At 44.8% G+C, this 20930-nt stretch overlaps 1 protein-coding gene across 2 annotated transcripts in view; it reads right to left on the reverse strand.

The window, feature by feature from the left end:
• Ptpn3 (protein tyrosine phosphatase non-receptor type 3) overlaps positions 1 to 20519 on the reverse strand; it is an 81822-nt gene extending 61303 nt beyond the window's left edge. Inside the window, exons 1-6 of one of the 2 annotated variants that reach the window (XM_090330408.1) lie at positions 20373 to 20519; positions 15278 to 15385; positions 15159 to 15201; positions 12688 to 12766; positions 7031 to 7075; positions 3840 to 3892 (exon numbers count right to left, since the gene is read on the reverse strand). In XM_090330408.1, the coding sequence (XP_090186534.1) occupies positions 3840 to 3892; positions 7031 to 7075; positions 12688 to 12766; positions 15159 to 15201; positions 15278 to 15385; positions 20373 to 20510 (466 nt within the window). In that variant the 5' untranslated portion in view covers positions 20511 to 20519. The other variant, XM_090330407.1, reaches the window with a different exon arrangement.
• Between the last annotated feature and the right edge of the window lie 411 nt (positions 20520 to 20930).

Below are 20930 nucleotides of genomic sequence, written 5' to 3' on the forward strand. Positions count from 1 at the left end.
GGTAACATAAGCTTTCTCTATCCTGACCCTGATTCAGAACCTAGATGAGACAGAGACTCAGATAGTATGGATAACAATTTCCTTTCAAAAGCATTAATTCTTTGCACCTCATAAACCCTTGACAGGCTACCAAAAGTCTTCTACTATCATCTATTTTTAGATACATTAGCTACAGAACCATTATACCTTTTTTTTTTTGCCAGTCATGGGGCTTGAACTCATGACCTAAGCTCTGTCCTTGGACTTTTGCTCAAAGCTAGTGCTCTACCACTTGAGCCACAGAACTACTTCTAGCTTTTTTCTATGTATGTGGTACTGAGGAATCAAACCCAGGTCTTCGTGCAGGCTAGGCAAGCACTCTACCACTAGGCCAAACTCCCGGCCCCAGAACATTATACTTTTTCAAAAATAGTTTTTTTTGCCAGGACCTCAACTTTCTCAGGGTTCCTTGGGCTTTCTCAAAGCTAGGGCTCTACCACTTGAACCACAGCACCACTTCTACTAGTTTTTTTTTCTTCTGTGTATGTGGTACCAAGGAATCAAACCCAGGTCTTCATGCATGTTAGGCAAGTACTCTACCACAAGGCCAAATTCCGGGCCCAGATTGTACTTTTTAATCTAGAAGAAAATGTGCTTTCTTAACTGATCATCAGTAGGACTTATATATTAATGATACCCACCTTGGGACAATTTAGTCCCAAGTGTGCCAGATCAAATGCTGGCAAGCCTTCTGATGCAGTAATTTTCTACCAACAATTAATCACATACAAATGTATGTGCACAGTGTGTGTATGTGTGTGTGTTGATTACAAACAGCTTATACTTGAAACTGTTTCCTTAGCTGGGCATTGGTGGCTCATATCTGTAATCCTAGCTACTCAGGAGGTAGAGATTAGGACTACGGTTCAAGATCTACTGGACACGGAGTTTGTAAGACCTTAGTTACACAGGAGGCTGAGATTTGGAGGATCACAGTTCTAGGCCAGCCAAGGCCAAAAAAAAAAAAAAGATAGAAAGAAAGAAAACAAGCAAGCAAGCTCATTCTTGAGACTACATCTTGCAGAAAAAGCTGGGTATGGTGGTCAGTATCTATCAGTTATGGCAAGAAACACTGCAGTTCAGGTAGGCCTGGACACGAAGTACGACCTTAGCTCAAAAATAGTAGAGTCAAAAGGACTGTTGATATGGGTCAACAGCCTAGTGCCCAGCAATTGCCTAGAGTGTTTGCCTAGCTAGAAGGAGGAGGAGGAGAAGGAGGAAGAGGAGGAGGAAGAAGGAGGAGGAGGAGGAGGAGGAGGAGGAGGAGGAGAGGGAGAGGGAGGATGAAAAAGAGGAGGAGAAGAAGAAGAAGAAGAAGAAGAAGAAGAAGAAGAGGAGGAGGAGGAGGAGGAGGAGGAGGAGGAGGAGGAGGAGGAGGAGGAAGAGGAGGAGGAGGAGGAGGAGGAAGAAGGAGGAGGAGGAGAAGGAGAGGGAGAGGGAGGATGAAAAAGAGGAGGAGAAGAAGAAGAAGAACAAGAAGAAGAAGAAGAAGAGGAAGAAGAAGAAGAAGAAGAAGAAGAAGAAGAAGAAGAAGAAGAAGAAGAAGAAGAAAAAGAAGAAGAAGAAGAGGAGGAGGAGGAGGAGGAGGAGGAGGAGGAAGAGGAGGAGGAAGAGGAGGAGGAGGAAGAGGAGGAGGAGGAAGAGGAGGAGGAGGACGATGATGACATCAGACACAAGGATGAGGATGAGGATGGGGAGGGTGAGGACAAAAATAAAAATACTGGTTGCTTGATAACACGTGATTTCATTAGCATGATAGTGATGCTAGTTTTTCCATTAGAAGCCAGTCTGTACTCTCTTTCAGCCCCGGTCTTAGCAGAGTTGACTGAAGCTCAGGAAGGGATGTTTCAAATGGGGCTGTTAAATTTTACTCGAAATAGTTTATTGCTTAAAACAGGCAATTTTTCTCTGGGCAGAGAAGAAAATATAGCAAGAGTTAATACTTGCCATATACCAAGCATGATTCTAAAATCTGTACACAATCATTAATATTATCTTCACTACAGCCCTATGAAATGCAGATACTGTTACTTAACAGGCAAAGGAGCTGAGGCCTGAAGGGTCTCAAGGTTAAGATCCAGGTAATATTGCTTCTGCCTGTTTTCTCATTGCCTCCATTAATAATGGTCAAGTTATGAAGCATTTTAGCACTGTTACCATTATACATACTACTAAATTAGAATCAAGTAGTCATGCTACACAATGATGTCACAGTCACTCCCCCATCATCTGCATTTACAGGTGAGACCTGAGATTCAGAAAGAATATTAATGCCTCTGTCAGAGACAGAGTTTAACTTGAGTGTGTCAGTCTTCTTCCTTGTGTGTCTGCCTCTCACGTCTGCAGCTCTAGCTGTGAACTGGCCCTGCTGTGTGGGAAGGCTGGGTCTCCTCAGCCCCCGATGGAGGCAGGGCCCCATGGTCTAGGAATCACTCACTGACACACACCACTGGTGGATGCAACATGACTGGGTGGAATCCAGAGGTACTATAGGAAGGGCAACAACCACTGGAGTGTTCCATTATGGAGAAGTGTGGGACAGAGACCGATGCCTGGTCTGTCTTACTCGTGAGTAGGCTCACTGTGTCCTCCATCATGAGATCATCCCCCAAATCCTCCTCTGCACACTTCTGGGCCATGAAGATAGGTAGGTAAGCTGCAGGCTCAGCCATTTTGCTGTTCACTTCTCTTATTTCTAATGCTACTAAGGAAGGAGACAGACTGGAGCCACATTAGCAGCTCCTGATAGCCTTCTTATGCCATTCTGAGGCCAAAATTGGGTGGCTAATTTGGTCAGTGACTGCTCTGAGGCTAGACCATCTTGCTTCTTTAGCTGCTGGTCAGCAATGGCTTGGGGCTTTGGGGAGGTAGAGGGGAGTCCTTAATTTTGCACAGCCACTCTAAAGAGATGCTGTACTTTCCATGTGGTTGGGTACTACTTACTATGTACATCTAGCATTTCCTATAAGACCTTCATGGAATACCTGCTCAGTACACTTTTATTGATTAAATTAGTGGGTTCTTACTCCAGTGTAGGCCAGCCTTGATATAAAACTCTATCTGGATTTTCTATCCAATATGGAAGATACTATGTGTGGCTAGTCCGAAAGAAGATACATGACAAGTTTAAAATCTAAGAGTATCTTTCTAATACAATAAACAAATATAAAATCTCATTAGCATTTTTAATAAAGGATAGTATTTTGGATATGCTGAATGGAGTAAAACACTAAAAGTTTATTTTTCTTACTGGGTATATTAGAAAATCAGAACTGCCGAGCAGCTTTCACACTGTAATTCTATTGAACAGCCATTTTGTAGCTTTAGATATAACTCATTAGCTTGAAACCCTAAATAGAAATTCCTAAGATCTCAGTATTATTTTAGTCAGGCACCAAGAAAGCAGCAGGAGTGACTTCCAACAAATTCCGTAACCTAGTTAGGTCTCGGTTTCCATGTCCCTAAGAAGTGACCAGTATAAATATTGTCCTGCCAGGATTTATATGGCAATCAAATCAAAATACCTGGGCAAAGGCTCTGGAAAATGCCATGTGTGATAGTTGACTGGTCTCTTATGGGTTCCCTTGGGAAGAAACGCCACATGGGGGGTCATCCACTCCCTTCTCTTGTGCCACTTTCTTTAATTCAACATCCCCAAGCAGGAGAAGAGCACAAGTCAAAGTAGAAGTGGGACAGCCTGGACAGCCAGAGAACTGGGGCCCCACAGGACCACAGTACAAGAAGAGCAGCAATGTCCTGAGGATCAGCTAAGCATCCTCACCACTCCCTTCATAACTTACATTGCACCGCATAGGACGCCAGAACCACCGCGGAGTTGAGAGGGCAGGTTAACCTGTCAGGAGAAACACGCATTAGCAAAGTTACAAGAACCAACAAGAGGACCCAAAACACTCACAGGTCATGGGTAGGGAGTACTTTTTTTTTTTCTCTTGGATTAACCATTAAAAACCAACATGAATCAAAATGAAGACAACTCTATGATACAAATCCATTTCAAATTGTAAATGTCACACACTAAGGATTGTTTAATAAGATAACATTTTCATGTGCAAAGTCATATACATCACAAATACTGTAGAGCACACAGTTTAAATGTTGGCAAGCATGTTGGTTTTTTAAGAAAGGGCAGGCCTAAAGATGAGGCAGAAAATATTATTTTAACTCAATAGCCTTCAAATCTTTCTAGTAAAGACGTGAGACCTTTCATAGGGCCCTACGATTAAATTCTTACATTCTAGAAACTGTATGATTCTTGATAACCTCCTTTATAAACAATAGCATCCTCTTAAAGGGGAACATATTTTGAATTTTAATGCTTCAGTTTAGTTAGATTGGCTAATTAAAAGTAATTACTTAAAATGTTTATGTCTAGTCACAAGTTCAACCCTGCCTCTGGGTCTTCCATTGTCTTCTAGAAGTTCTCAAACTCAGGGGGGACTTATATTCATTTCTTCCTACACTCATCCTCTCAATTTCCATTTGTGTCTGACAGTAGAGGCAGGAGAGAGGTCACTGCAGGGTGGAAATAGCTAGGAAAGGGTGATGAGGGAGGAGTGTGGTACAAAGAAGCCATCCTGATCATAATACTGGGGGAGATGCCAAGGTTCTAAAAGCATTTCCCAGTAACTTCTTTAGTAATGGAGAAAACATGAAATTTTCATGGTAGCCCAGTGAAATTTTCATGGTATAAATCACCAAACCTTTGTCTCATTTGTTTCTCCCCATCCATTAGTTCCCCTTTCTGACCAGAGTGTTGCATTTTGTTGGTCCTGAAGCTCTTCATAAAGGTGACATCCCTTAATTGGAGGGACCCTGAAAGTCCCTAAGAACTAGGTTCCTCCTGGGACTGCTGTCTCTTCAACAGTATGGTGAATCTCAGGATGCTTGCTAGCTCTCCATTCATCCAGAGACCCAAAGTACCCAGGGGAGAGCAGTTAAGACACTGGATGAGTTTCAGTGACCAAGATGGTCTTTGGTTATATCTAGCCAGTGTTCTTGCTAGGGGGAAGGGCAGCTAAAAGGACTGGGGATGCCTCACAAAGAGATTAAGAAGGTTTACTCGAGACAGAAGGAACAATTCTATAAAGTCAGAGGAAAAAAATGTTCAAAAAAGTGTTCAAAACACGTACTATACAACAGTGAAAGCCTGTGTTCTACTCTCTGTCCCTAGACATGTTTACTTCTCTTGGAGCTTTAATGTCTCCCTCTTTCCACAGGGAGGAGATGTGGCTCCGAGTAACAGCTACCACTGATGGTTCCAAGGGAGGGGATTTAACATCTGGGAGCAATGCTGATGGCAACAACACACCTCAGTCACAAATGTCCTGAGATGGTTTGATAGATGCATAGATGCGAGAGATCTAAGCCAGGACACGATGGTCTCCACAGATTCCTATAGATTCGCACAACCATACCAAGAGGAATTTTATTTGAAGAAGATAAAAATGAAGACAATCACCAGCATTTGGAGGAACAGAATGAAAGCTAAGCAGGCAAGCCCTGGCTTTAGTAACTTAACACAGTTCACAGAGGTGTTTGCAAACTATGTGCAGGAAAGTGAAGCGTATGTGTAGTGGAAAGAGACAGAACACACAGGCCTCCATGGCCATGGGCTGTATTTGGTCCTACGAAGAGAATGGGCCATGTCATCCCAGTCATCTGAAGGTGAAAAAGGGAGTTCCCCACCTCTGGAGGGATGGAGGACGAGCAGAGAAGGGGTGCACCCCTGAGGTCAGAATGAGCTGAACTGCAAGGATTCTCTAAGCCTGAAACCACTAAACCAGGATTAGGTATGACCAGACTTTCTTTGAGGACATATTTGTCTTAGTTAGTTCCTGTACTCACCCTGCCATAGCCCCTGGCCTGCAGGTCTCCAACCGGCTTCCCCCAGACTGTCCTTTCCCTTCCACGTACACTGAAACCCTGGAATTTTCAGATTTTCCAGGACACACTGATGCAATCATTGTATTGCAAAGGCCCTCAACTGCTCTCCTGTGTTGCCTGTTTGAGCTGTTGCCAGTGTTTAATAAGAAAAGCCCTCTCTCTGTTCTCAGCAAGTCTTTAACATGTGGCTCCCAGCTGGGCTGGGGGCAAGTTTCTCACAGCCCAGGGAAATCTAACTCCTCGTTTGTCCATCAACCTCAATTCTGGGTCATTTCATCAATCCACAAGACTTTTTTTTCTAGGCCACCAGCAGAAGAGTTCCTGAAATCCTAGGCCAACTGTGGTCTCGACTGCCTGGAATGGTTCTAATTGCTTCAGGGGGCTTTTGCCTCACTTTAGCAAGCAGGCTGTCAGTTCCTTTGTGGTGCAGCAAGCCTGTGATTTCTGACCCTCTCCAACCGAACTAAACTCTCCAGAGCAAAAAGGGGGTGAGAAGAAGCACATCATGGGTGGGACTCTCTATCAAATGACCAGCTGCCATTTTTTTTCCTATAAATGAAGAAAACACTTAAGGAATTGGAGCAGGCAGCTCTTGAGACCAAAGGTGGAGAATTTCATCTTCCTCTTAGGCAGTTCTCAGAGAGTTCTAATCACTGAGCTGGTGAGGACCCCCTGAAGGATCATCCCCTCAGGCCAGTGTCTGAGAAAGCAGAGGAATCATTCCCAGTACCAAAAGGCATGGCTAGAACTAGATCTACCCCAGGCCTGCCCTGCCTTTCTGAGTGGCATGTGTTTTGTGCTCAGGTTCTCTTATCCCTTTAAAAATGTCTCAGGTCTTTACCAGAAAGATAACTATCTCCTGTAATAAAACTGAACGACTTGCAATTAAGTTTAGCAAACCACAGTCTCTCTAAGCTGAGACTGAATAGGAAACAGATGTTTGCAGTCTAGGGCACATGGAATACAATGTGTGACCCCCAGACTATGTTATCATTTAAACATGGTTGCCAGAATGGTACCCTTGTTAGATTCAAATCAGGAATTTGGCAAGTCTAACAGGAAAAGAAAAATGAAAAATTCTCATTACCTTCCTTCACAAATATCCATCTTCAGTTGTAAGAAATACAAATGCCTATGAAATAATTATTTCCATTAATTCACACTCAAACTGAAATAAGAACAAAAATTTTTGATGAGTCAAGGACAAATATCTGCACATTTAAAATTACACACACACACACGCACACACGCACGCACATACACACAAATACCACCTTATCTCTTTTAGGTGCTATCAGGTATCAGGTGTTATTCTGCATTATTGCAAAGTTGCCCCATCCTGGGAAGGACACAGGGTAGAAATTGCCTGCCAATGAGCTGCTATGGCTGCCAGGGGTACCCTGCCCTCAGCCTTCTGGTCTGACATGGGGACCCACAGGCCTTCTGAAAGGCAGCCTCCACACACTGCCAGGCTACTGTTCTGAATACCAAGGCGGCAGGCACACACCCACACTATCTCTGTACCATGCTGCTGGGAGGATGGGGTTCTATGAAGACACCTCTTTGGCTAGGTGCAAACACCCAGCTGGGTTTTTTCTTGTGGCCCAGGAACCATGGGTGCTGGAGCAGAAGCAAAAGCATCAGTGATACAAAAGGTGCCAGGCCCCCCAATCTGTACTCTACATCTGCCTGTGACCCACCAACACAGGCAACTTTCCCAACCCCACATCTGGCTTACAGGCAAGTTTCCAGCAGCCTCTCAGCCTGGAAGTCTACACCTCTGTCCCAAGACAGATGCGGGGGAGGAGGCAAGGAGGCCATCAACAGCCCTGTGGCGGGCCAGGAAGCGCCTGGAGACATTTATATTTAGGGACTCGGCATACATGTGACGCTTGGCTCCTAGCTCCTACCCTTTTTTAAAACCCAGATTCAAATGGGATAGACATTCCAGGGTCTGGCCAAGAGGACAAGAGGGATACCTCTTGAAATCTAATACAGGCAGGACAGAAGATCTCAGGGATAGGAAAGAGATCACTTTGGCAATTTAAGCAAATCAGTGTCATGTTCCTTCAGGTTGACAGAGGTCAAGGAGCTGACATTTTTGAGTCAAGAAAACTTTACACAGATGGGAGGGGAAAAACAGAGAGCAAAGGAAAGGGTGACATTGTCCAAGAAAAAGTGGACTCTTTACCTGATTTATGTAACCATAACCTCTTAGTACATCACCTTTATAATAACAATTTAAAATATTAAAAAACAAACAAACCAGGTAGTAGAGTGCTTGCCTAGCATGCACAAAGACCAGGATTTGATTCCTCATTATCATATACATAGAAAAGCCGGAAGTGATACTGTGGCTCAAGTGGTGGAGCACTGGCCTTGAGGAAAAGCCCAAGGACAGTGCTCGGGCCCTGAGTTCAGTCCCCAGGACTGGCAAAAAAGACAGACAGACAGACAGAAAGAACAAAAAGAAAGACAGACAGACAGACAGACAGAAAGAGGAAGGAAGGAAGGAAGGAAGGAAGAAAGGAAGGAAGGAAGGAAACAACAACACGAATCTTCACAGTGCAGTTTAGGGCTATGTTTCTCAGACTTGGAAATTTTCCCTTCATTTCAGCCACTCAATGACTCTGACACCATCTTTCTCTGTCTCTGTCTCTGTACTTCTCTTTTCTCTCTCCCTCCCCTCTCCTCTCATGAGAAAACTGGCATCCAGATAGGTTGTGTGGGATTAGTCATGCCTGACTTTTAACCTGGACTCCCATATTACTTAGGAAAACAATCTGGATGCTACAAACTCATTATACATGTAAATGTCTAAAAAGCTCCGGCCCCATGTCCTAGTCAGTGTAACTTTGATACAATTATCATCAATGTACTGCCATGTGTTGAATATCAGCGGCTGAGGCAGTGCTGTACTTATGCCTGGGCAGCACCAGAAATCTCTTTTCCATCTAGGAGAATGTAACTGTCCTTATTTGTTTCTATGTTTATACAAGCTGACATTCAACCAGAATTAAATGTTCTCTCTTCCCACAATGCTACCCAGAGGAAGAGGAGAGGGGTAAGAGTTACAAATGACCCACTCATAAATACTGGGCTTTCCTTGAGTGCCAGTGCCTCATGCCTGTAATTCCAGCTACTCCAAGAGGCTGAGTTCTGAGGAATGAAGTCTAAAGCCAGCCCTGGAAGGAAAGTCTGTAAGATTCACATCTCCAGTGAACCACCAGAAAACCAACAATGGCACTGTGGTTCAATGTGGTAGAGTGCTAACCTTGTGCACAAAGGCTCAGGAACAGTTCCCAGGCCCTGAGTTCAAGCCCTATGACTGACAAAAAGGAAGGAAAGAAGGGAAAGGAAGGGAAAGGAGAGAAGAGAGGAGAAGAGAGGACAGGAGAGGGGAGGGGAGGGAAGGGGAAGAGAGGAGAGGGAGGACTGGAGAGGAGAGGAGAAAGGGAAATAAATAAAAACAAATAAATTGGGCTTTCACTGAAGATCCCAATTAATCAGGACATTTTCCTTGGGATGTAAAATGAGAACAATGTGGAGACAGCCATCTTGTCACCTGCTGAATAGAGCTCCTGTCAACCTCATGAAATCACACATATAAAGAAATTTAAACCATGGAGTGCAACTCGAACTTAGGAGACTATGCAGATATCTTGAAGAAGCCTAAGATTTAATTAGAGATTGCCAGGGAGTGAAATTCTGCTTAGAATGAACTAAATTTATCAGGAACAGCAGTTGTGGAGGCACACAGTGAAAAGACATTTATTTAACAATTAGAATAAAAAGAAAATTATTTACAAGAAAAACTTGGGTATGCCAAAATTCAGAAATGTAAAGACCCCCCACTTAGGTGTACTAAATCAAGAGCCCCAACTTCAGAAAAATGCAATAAAGATTTCTCTGTCTAGATACTTAATAAGAAAAAAATTTTAAATTCTTATATATTCCCTTCCTTGACTTTTAGGAACTTTGGGATGGTTGCAAAGCTAAAACACAATCTGTTAGGATATAGGTAAAACTCTTCATTTATATTTAGAAAAAAGAAAAGAGAAAAATATGAACTAATGGTACAATCTTGGTCTTATACAGAAAAAGCTCTGGTAATCCGGGCTGATCATCAGTGTTTCAAATCCACTGAATTTAAAGAGAGATACAGATAAGCCCAATTTTATCCAGGATTTAGGTAAGAGCAAATATTAATCTATTACTCATCTTGAGCTAAAATCTGCCTCTCCAGAGCCCTACTTACTGGCCAGGATTCAATGACCCAGTATGTCTAATTCCCTTTCCCTATTCTTTGGAGATCTGAAGGTTGTTTCATTTCCCCCTGAATCTTCTCTCCACCTTACATTCCCTCACATGTCCAGTTATCTCTCTAGATCAGCAAGACTTTGTTAGCGGCTCCGATGGAGTATCTGTAATCAGCTTCTTTCTCATGGGGAACAGAATGGATAGCTCATGACCAAAAAGGTTCCTGGAGAGGGACTTCTGGGCTAATCTGCTCTGGAAGCCACTCCCTCAAGCTCTGTCACTAACATCACCACTGTGTGCCACCAACCTGGGCTTCAGTATCTCAGGAAGAAGACAAGATGACAGGGATGAGTTCAGGCAGTACAATTCATACTCAAGGCTGTAATCTATCAGCCAGCAGTCACATTAGTTTAGATGGGCACATGAGCATCCAAAAAAAAAAAAAAGAGAGATAAAGCGGGGTACCAGTGGCTCATGCCTGTAATCCTAGCTACCCTGAGGATTGTAGCTGGAAACCAGTCTGGCAGATGAATCTGTTGGATTCTCTAATGAACTGGCAAAAAGGCAGAAGTAGAATTATGGTTCCAATAGTAGAGCACCAGCCTGAAGCAAAAATGACAAGAAAGGGGGCCAGGAGTTTGGCCTAGTGGTAGAGTGCTTGCCTAGCATGCATGAAGACCAGGGTTTGATTCCTTGGTACCACATACACAGAAAAAAGCTGGAAGTGGTGCTGAGGGTCAAGTAGTAGAGCTTAAGCCCAGGACTGGCAAAAAAAATTTTTTTCTTTTAAAAATGCCAAGAAAGAATGTAAAGGTCCAAGTTCAATCCCCGGTGCTCCCAGGTATGCATGCATATATGCATATATACATACATACATACACATTATTTAAAAGTAAAACTTACAAATTGGAATTCCACACATATATGAACATATTTGTATATAACACAAATAATACATAATGCATATAATATACACACATAATTGTACACAAACCCTTAATTCTTCCTACGAGTTTCTTTTTGTTGGTTTGAGATGAGGTTTTACTACCTGGCCCAGGCTGGTCTCTCCTAGTTACATGCTGAGCATGAACTCTTCATTTCACATGATCTTCCTGCCTTAGCTTCCTGAGACTGGATCTACAGGCCTATACCACTGTGCTCAGCTCTTTGTATCATTGTAAAATATCCCTCAAATGGAATCTTGTTATTTTGTATTGGTCTGGAGAAATGCTGGTAGAGTCATCCACATTTTGACAGATGATGCCACCAACTGTGTCCATTAGCTTAAGAGATGGCCTGCTGAGTTGAATGTTTCTCTACTGTCCCCAGCTCATCAAGATAAAGGGCTAAGCAGAGAAAAACTGCACAGGAGCATGAATTTCCTTATAGTTATCATGTGAGTCACACCACGCCTTCTTTGCACTGGCTTAAAATTTAACATAAAGGTAAACATAGTCAAATCCCCAAGGTCTGCCCTTGTGGGAGGAAGGGATGCACAAAGGAGGTAACAAACTAATACTGTGATTGACTAATGTTTGTAAATATATGAAAAATTTAAATGCAAATGTGACATGGGCAAAAAAAGAAGAAAAACAAAAGGAAGAAGGAACAGGAGCTCCACCTCCTCTGTTAAGGTCTAATGGTCATAGAATAGGAGTCAACAATCTGACCATTTACTATTTATGCCAGGTAAAAATAGTTTTCCTCCCTAAGAACAACAAATGCACAGATAAAATACAATTCTGGGAAGGGTAAGTGGTTGACACAGCCTGCATTTTAACAGCAATAGCTTTCTGGTCCTTATCCTCCTCCATTTCTAAACTTTTGGTTCAGTTCCCCTCCCAGAAACCCTACTGGCTGGGACCAACCAGAGGCAGCAGACGCCAAGGCCTGAGGGGTAAACAGCTTCTGCCCCAGCCCTCCTCTCTTATCTGGTTCACATACTTTCTGCACCTGCTGATCCACCACTTGGACAAGCTGAGTCTGGCCTGTTCTCCTTCCTAGATACTGCAAGGGAGATCTGATTGAAAGTTCTAATTGCAGAGATATCTTGCCATCCTCCAGGGCCTCCATTCTAGCCTGTCAGTGACAAGATGCTAGGAGACCAACGGGTGACCCTCTATTTTGTCTTCTAAACCCAGCCTACATTATTGAGCATGGGCTTTTTATACTTTGCACTCACTGCAGGAGAGGTCAAGGATGTGAAACAAGAGGGAGGGGGAGGTAGAAAAGGAAGAGAAGAAGGAGGCCACCAGTATGCTGGGATTTACCAATTCCATAGGTTCGTGAAGTAGGCCTAAGACTGAAAACATATTTGACACCGACATTTCAGTACATACCCCCAATTCTTAGGTGGATGATTGATGACTATTGGTTCAGTTATACCCAAATCAAGTTATCTGGCCACAGTTATAAAATGAAGAGTACATTTTTAGTGACTTGTTTTTATATACTAAATAGGAAGCTTTAAGAAAATGTTTTTACCTGGTTTGTTCTTGCTGCAGTGTGTTGGGATCAGGTATAAAAAATCTTACTCGAAAATGCAGGGTACAGGGGAAACCTCCTACAACATTTTTCAAAAACAAATTAAATTTTCTCTTAAAAAAAAAGAAGCCAATGTATGCAAGTTGCTGTCCTCCCATAAGTGATACACTTTGCAGTCAACCATTAACTTTTTCCATTATAAAAGGTCTGATTCAGATAAGGAGTATAAATGTTAACTTTCAGAAATCTTGAAGTCTACAGAAATGTATTAAAGTGTATTGAATCATCTGATTTCATATGGGAATCACAATAAAAACTCATTTGCCATTCACTTATCTAATAAATATTGAACACGTGCCTAGAAAGTTATTTACAACACATGGGTATAGATAACTGTATCGCCCACCACCTGTTTCATGTTTTAACTTTAGTGCTATGTTCAACAATGTACTCCATTATCCTTAAATCCTTAAATCAGCCTAGTACACATTATTTACAAAGAAGAGCTCACATTTGTAGTGACTTGTGCACATTCTAGACTTTCAAAGCCACGATGACCACCAGGAGGTTAGGCTGCTGTCAATAGCCCTGTCTTAGAAAAGCCAACATGGGCTTAGGAATGAAAGCAAATTGCCTTAAGTCATACAGCTAATGATGAAACTGGAATGACAGCCCTAGGGCTTGAGATTCTGTTATACTGTGTTGCAAAATCACATTTACAGCAGAAAACATTTTACACTTCCAATGCAAAGCATGTCAAAATTATTACTATGCTAATGAGTATTACACAACAAACTCAGGTATGGCTTCATGCATCAGCATCAACAGTCAGTTCCTTTATATGGATACAAGTCATCCATTTCTCGGAATAGACAGGGCAACAGATTATCAGACTGTGCTGATAATCAGCGTCACCTTCCTTCAGATCTGGTCCTATCTCCCTGCCTCCTGGTTAGCATTTCCTTCTTTGAAATGCAAGTCCTTCTCTAGTCTGCTCTGGCTCACCTAGATTCACCAGGGATCCACCTCCCCATTCAGTATCTTCTACCAAGGCTCGCTGGTGCTCAAAGAATCTCTAATGGTGGGAGGAGCTGGAGTGAACTTGTAGGTGTCCTTGGGTACCAGTGGGTGGCGCCATAATTCTGTATGTGCAGGCTCTCTAGCCACATGGTGGTCCTATTTCTTTGGATGTTCTTTCCTCTTGTCACTTTTGTATGTCAGGCATGGGCTCTTGCTCTTTCTCATCCTCCTCTATGCACTCAGAGAATCTTGCCTTGCACAGGACTATCCTGGAACCCTCCTGCCTACTTCTATACTTGGCTGTGAGCTCCTTGCAAGCAGGGTCCAGATCCAACTTGGACTGGATTTCCAGAGCTTAGCACAGTGCTTTGCCACCCCCTGAAAGCTGGGACACAGGCACTGAAAGAGTGAGTCAGTGACAGAATGAAGGACAACACCCAACCATGCCCCGGGCATGATCACAGGGTGGGGACAGGAATGGATTGGGAAAGGGGCTCTCTGGTCTGGGCAACTCTTGAATGAGGAGGTCTTGATGTAGGAGGTAAAAAGCTTCAAGGACCTGGCTTCAGGTAGGGGCAGCCATGGCTATTTTTTGTCTGCTTCCCATTGGGGTGTGTGTGTGTGTGTGTGTGTGTATCCACCTGTCCATTAATGCTTTCCCAGTTACTGGCCATGCTTCCTGTACGCTGTGCAGAAAAGACAGTGAGGGACTTACAGCTTAAGGATCTCACAACTAAGAGAAGCAACCAAAGGTGTGATGAAGGCTAGAAAGTCCAGCCAGAAAGCAGATGGTGAAAAATCAAAGAAAAGTAAACCAACTGACGATGTTTAAAGTAAAAGGAGATATGTTCTACGCAACCTTGAAGAATGGTAAGTGTTGGAGTGAGGAAAGAGGGAATCAACTGAGGGAATGGCATGAAAGAAGGTCCTGAACAGTATTTGAGGCATCTGGTGTCTACAGCATGACAGTGATGGTGGGAGAGCAGGATGAGAAGTGCAGAGGGTGCGGTGAGATGTGTCCAGAATGGTTGCCTGATGTTTTCTGCGTTTGTGATATCATCTTCCCCTGGCTCCATCTCCAGTGACTGCAGCTGTGCTGATGGAAAGTATGAAAACTGTCTCCGTCTCTGTCCATCTCTTTCCCACCCTGACTCATAGAAGGCTAAAAAGAAAAAAATAATAACCATCCATCCCCTTCCTTCCTTGTAAGATGAAAGAGGCATGGGCCCCTGGCTCTGAGAGGCCTCCTCCCCACCCCTTCCCCCAACCCACAGCTGGTAGGAACCTTGAGGGCTGATGTGGACATGTGTTCACTGTGCAGCTGGCTCTCCCTATCTCTCCAGTCTCCAGAACTCAGGCAGCAAGTAGACTGTGTCCCACGCTCCCTGGTACAAGGAGAGATACACGTGTCACAGGCTAACGATCAACTGAAATGAAAAGATCACACTAACCTTTCAACTGCTTCCTGACGGGTTTGCTTGACTCAAGCCATCTCTGTTGGGCAAGAGAACACAAGCTATGAAACCAGCCCTGCCAGGGGGTCAGCACATTTTACATGCACGGAACTTACCGGGGAGTCTACAGGGTCATCACCATGCTGCAAACCAAAATACTCCTTTTCAGTCACGCCCAGGTGGGTGTATGCCAGGTCCAGAAGTGACTGGCCAGTGTCTTGTTTCTAGACCAAAAAAAAACAAAAAAACAAAAACCAAAACCAAGTGGGAGAAATCTTAAGGCAGATCAAGAGCTCGAGGTGGCATCATCTTTCCCATAAGCAAAAGGAAGTCACATTTCACCCGTTACACATATTACCCGTTATGTGGTCGCATGACATACAGGGGAAAGAGGATTAAAGTCAAGCTGTGTAAGAAAGACTCAAGACCATATGAGTATGTTCTCCGATTGCCTCCTTCCCCTTAGCTGAAGTTCTCCCGTCTGCCCAAATCAGAAAACTCACACGTTGGGATCACCATAAAGGCGCCTACGGATTACCCACGTCCGACGCTAATCCCGAGTCACTTTCTCTTGGCTCTTTAGGACATGGCTGTGGCTCCTACCACCAGGGAAGCCCAGAAGTGTGGGCACCGAAAGAAAACTCTCAACTAACAGCTAAAAATACTTAAATGCCAGTTGAAATACCCTTGGAGTGATTTGGCCCGGGTCCCCCTGTGGTATTATCTGCCTCTCTGCTCCTAGTCACCTGAGGTGAAAACGCCAATGGGGACACCCAGCCACACTTCACTCCGGAGCGGGGCTGGGTGCCCTGTACTAGTGTTGATGGGGTAGCTGAGGCCTGGCCTCAGGACAGAGCCTCCATAAGCACCCCTTTCCTGCCTCACCTGGCCATGTATATGTCCAGTGGCAATACAGACACAGTGGATGACAAAAGGGTTCATTTGAGCTCAACCCCTGCTGTGGTGAGGAGGGGGACAAGGCTGAGTGGTACCCGCCCTTCGAGGTGTGTGGGCATCTGAGGTGGACAGCAAGGCGCAACAAAAGGCAAAGATATGGAGAGACAAAACCAGCCGGCGCTGAGAGGAAATGGAGAATTCTATTTTCACTAACAGACTTGCCAGGAATCCTTTGAAGCAACACATTGCTCTTAGAATAATGTGAGTCAGAAATAGACAGGGTCCAGAACGGGCAAAGGTAGATTGCTTTGTGAGTTCCGGAGAGCAGGTAATGTACTTGGAAGTGGGTCACAGTGACCAGTGGGGGGTGGGGTGGGGATGAGATGGGATTAGATGACTTTGCCTCTCCCACAGCCGTTTCTCTGGGGGTATCCATTGTAGGCTTTGGTTTGCGATGTGCCTATTTGCTGAAGCTGCCCTGTTTCTAGCCCAAGGGCCCCCACATCAGGCACTTTCTCTACCCAGAGCACCATCATTACAAGAGAATCTTAAATGTTATATAGAAGGACAGACAGGGGCGGACTGACTTGACTTAGAATGACATGAGACATTCTCTCCCCCAATTATGAGAGATTCTCTTAATACAGCGAAGAACTGCAAACTTCTTTTTTTTTTCAAATACTGTTTTGCATTTATGCCTTGACATCTGGCCAGTGTGATCTGCAGCTCTCCTATTTATGCCTCCTGCATAGCTGGAATGACAGCTATGGGGGTTTTGTAAACTTTTTTTCCTTTTGGCCTCGGCTAGGATTCCAGGCAGGAGTCACTACACCTATAGACTCCATTTGTTGAGACACCTATGCAAAGTATTGATCAGCATCCTTCTCAGTGAGCAGACAGACACAGAGGGGTTCTGTGCCTTGCAGAGTTAAAACTACTACATCCAGACCACCCCGACTCTGGTCCGCTTAGTCCCAGAGCCCTGGCTTCCCCCTCAAGCCTCACAAGGAACAGAAGTAGCATTAAAGACACATTTATAATAAAGAAGGCCTGCTCCCATCTCCTGGGGTCAACTTCCTCATCTTGTCATTAGTGTCTGACTTGCTCCCAGGCTAGGGAAGGAATGACAATGTGTCCAAAGCTACTTTCCTGCAGAAACCTGGTCCTGAACATAGGCAGTCAGAGTTAGAGCCTGGAAGAGACCTTAAGCATTCCCCTCTCCCTCCCACCCGCCCCCCAACAGGCAGGAAAGTACACTCCAAGGAAGTGGGCTTCTAGTTCCTCACGGTGGAGCAGCGGGCTGCAAGCTGCCAGCTTCAGGTGGCAGCAGATTTTTCTTTCCCTTTCTTTTTATTGTGCCAATGTTGGGGCCTTAACTCGGGGCCTCATACTCTTAAACTTGGCTTTTGGCTCAAGGCTAGCACTCTACCACGAGTCACACCTCCAATTCTAGCTCTGTGTGCTGGTTACCTGGAGGAAAGAGTCCCAGGCTACCTGAACTGGCTTTGAACCATGATGCTCCAATCACAGCCTTCTCAGTAGCTAGATTACAGGCATCAGTCACATGTGCCTGGCAAATAAAAGATTTCCAGACAATGGCACTGACCAGGCTCTGTCCTGAGGCTTCTTTAGGTGAGCCTCCCTCAGGGCAAGTGCTCCTCTTCTCGACAACTCACTTTTCCCAGACATTGGCTGCCCAGCTTCTTCCACCTTCCTGGATGGTCCCCTGGCCTCCTCAGTGTCTCCCCTTTGATCATCACGCCTCGTTCCTGCTCTCTTCTTTTGGCTTCCTCCTCATGTGCTCACTCCTGACGTGACCTCAGCCAGGCTGATTCTCCACTCTCCTTGGGAACATCCACACAGTATCCCCAGCTCTGTCCCACTCTGGTCTCTGAACTTGTGTATCTAACACCATTTCTTGGACTGTCCCAACCATGGCTTCTTCCATGGCCAGGGATGCTTGGGCCACCAGATGGGGAGTAAAACTGGGAGGAGACCTGTGGGTCTTCCACATTCCAAATACCCCATGACAGCAAAGCCCAAGCTTCAGGGTGTTTGCAGACTTGGATTCCTCTTAGCCACGCCCCAGCATCAGGGGCTCTTTCCAGGACTACAATAATAAGTAAGAAGGGGCTGGTTGTGTGCCTAGTGGGAGAGTGCTTGCCTAGCATGCACAAAGACCCCAGTTCAATTCCTTGGTACCACATACATAGAAAAAGCCAGAAGTGGTGCTGTGGCTCAAGTGGTAGAGCTCTAGCTTTGAGAAAGCCCAAGGACAGTGCTCAGGCCCTGAATTCAAGTCCTAGGACAGAAGGAGGGGGAGGAGAAGAAGAAGGAAGAAGAGGAAGAGGAGGAAGAAGAGGAGGAGGAAGAGGAGGAGGAGGAGGAAAAGGAGGAAGAGGAATCATCTCAGTCCTTTTCCTCCTTGGTTACTGTGGACTGGGACACAGGCCAGTTCAGATCTCTGACACAGCACCTGCAGAACCACCTAGGGGGCTCAATAGGATTCCAAATCTACACAGTCCCACTTGTTATTTCTCTGACCTTATCTCCTGCTTCCCTCTTAGCACCTTCACTCCTCCTATACAGTCTTCTCTACATTCTGTAACCACACTACATAAAGATTTCTGCCTCAGGGCCTTTGCACTGAAGGCCTTGGCTTTCTTTCTGGAATGTGTTTCCTCTATACAGCCATGTGGTTTCTTCATCTTTGAAAGGAGGACAGCCTAGGTCAGGTTGAAAAGCCCCACCTACCTCTGTCTACTGGGAGGCAAGTTTCAAAAGAGCCACATTTTTGTGTTTTGTTTTGTTTACACTATGGAACAAAGCCTGGTCCACAGTGGGTGCTCAGTCAACATTTGCTGAATGGACGAATGAATTCTATACTAGCAAACGTGCAAGTTCTTGTCCAGGAGGTAGAATTTGTGGTCCTCAATGGCTGGTCTAATCACAAAATTCTGAAGAAGCTTTAGGGGACTGAATGTGAATCCTGTGACAACAACTGGAATCAGTAGCTCCCCAAATTACAGTAAGCACAAGACTGTGTGTGTGTGTGTGGGGGGGGGGCAGGGATTTATAGTTCAGATGCTCAGATATCTCCTCCAGCAGTTTTTTTTTTAAAGACCCAGCCTGTAATCCTAGCTACTCAGGAGGCTGAGACCTGAGGATGGTGTTTTGAAACCAGCCTAGGCAGGAAAGTCCACTAGAGTCTTATCTCCAATTAACCACCAAAAAGCCAGAAGTGGCACTATGGTTCAAGTGGTAGAGTGCTAGCCTTGAGCAAAAGAAGCTCCAGGACAGTGCCCAGGCCCTGAGTTCAAGTCCCAGGATCCTGTACACACGTGCACACACATAGGCGCAGGCACATGCACATACATACACACACACACACACACACACACACACACACACACACACACACCCCTCCAAATGGGAACTGTGAACTGCAGATGATCTCCATCTTACTTAATGAAGATTGAATGTTTGGCACTGCATCATGGAGAAGGGTGCTTGCTCAGTGTGTGGCCTGAGTTCAACCCTGGGAAGGGCTGAAGGCCTGGGGGCTGTGGGGCAGGTGAGGGATTAGAAAGGGATCATCTCCTCTCTCCACTCAGAGACCTTAGTCAGACCTCTACATCCCGTCACCACTGTGGGGAGGCTAAGAGCCCAGCCCTGGGCAACACCTGGTCCCTGATTTGAAAGAAGAAAACAGCAAACCAGGTTTAGGCTTCATACACACTGTCTTCTCCTGGCTCCCTTGTGCTTTTGGGGCCAGCAGAAGGCAACCTCATGGGTAGGGAGGAAGACACATGGTTTCGTGATGCTTTAAGTTCCTGTGGCCCTGCTGTTCTCTGGTCCCCACCACGCTTCTGACACCTTTCCCAGCTGCCATCCTTGAAGTGGAGTAGCCTCATGCCCCATGCTTTCACATGTTCAGCAAGCCCAGCCCTGTGCCAGGACACCCTTCCTGTCCTCAAGGAGCTCATGGTTAATGGCAACCCAATCATAGGAACTATGGGTTATCATGTGACACCGGCTCTCAGTGAAGCACAATGCGGGGCACAGCATCTGAGGAGCACTCTGCCACTGGAAGCAGATGGGGAGAGAGCACCCCAAAACAGCAACCCCCCCAGGACCATTCAGTTCACATCCATAAGGGATGGAGAGATGGATGTATGTAAAGGTTTTAGGGCTATCTCAACTCTAGTCTCAACATCTGAAACCTGAAATCTCAAGCTTTCATTTTTAAAGTAAGTTTTATAATTTCATTTTGCAAGTGAAACCCATATCTAGAAACACACAGAAAAAACTTACATTAACCTTAAAGGTCTGCACCAAGCCATCTAAGAATCGAATGCTGCAGACGACTTCGGATCGAGTTTTCTCTTTGGGTAATTCAGAGGCGCGTATGTTATTAATTCTTCCACCCAACGCACGTAACCGGGAGGTCATAACTATCGTTGAATAACCTGCAACAGAAAACATAGCTGTCAGTGATTTTATATTCAAATAACCTGTGTCTGTGCCCTGTGGCCTAGCTGGGCTCTTCACACCTATGTATTCTGATCCCATCCTAGGGCTGAAAGACTTAAGACACTCCAAGCAAAATAGACTGCTCAGTAATAACACCCCCATGGAATCACAGGACACATTTACGTCTCCTATTGACTCCCAGGTCTATGTTTTCTCATGTCTTCTAGTTTCTCAGGCTTAAAAATTTTAACTTAATGTTTAAAAGATTAGGTGTTTGTATATTCTGCCCCTCAGGTTTTGCAAAACTAAACATGGTGACTTAAAACATGAAAAAGTTTATTGACAAATCAGATCGTATTGAAATTAAGGACTTCTACTTATTAAAAGGCATCATTTTAA

The sequence above is a fragment of the Megascapheus bottae genome, chromosome 3 (genome assembly GCF_031878675.1).
Source record: "Megascapheus bottae isolate mThoBot1 chromosome 3, mThoBot2.hap1, whole genome shotgun sequence".
NCBI classification, from domain to species: domain Eukaryota; kingdom Metazoa; phylum Chordata; class Mammalia; order Rodentia; family Geomyidae; genus Megascapheus; species Megascapheus bottae.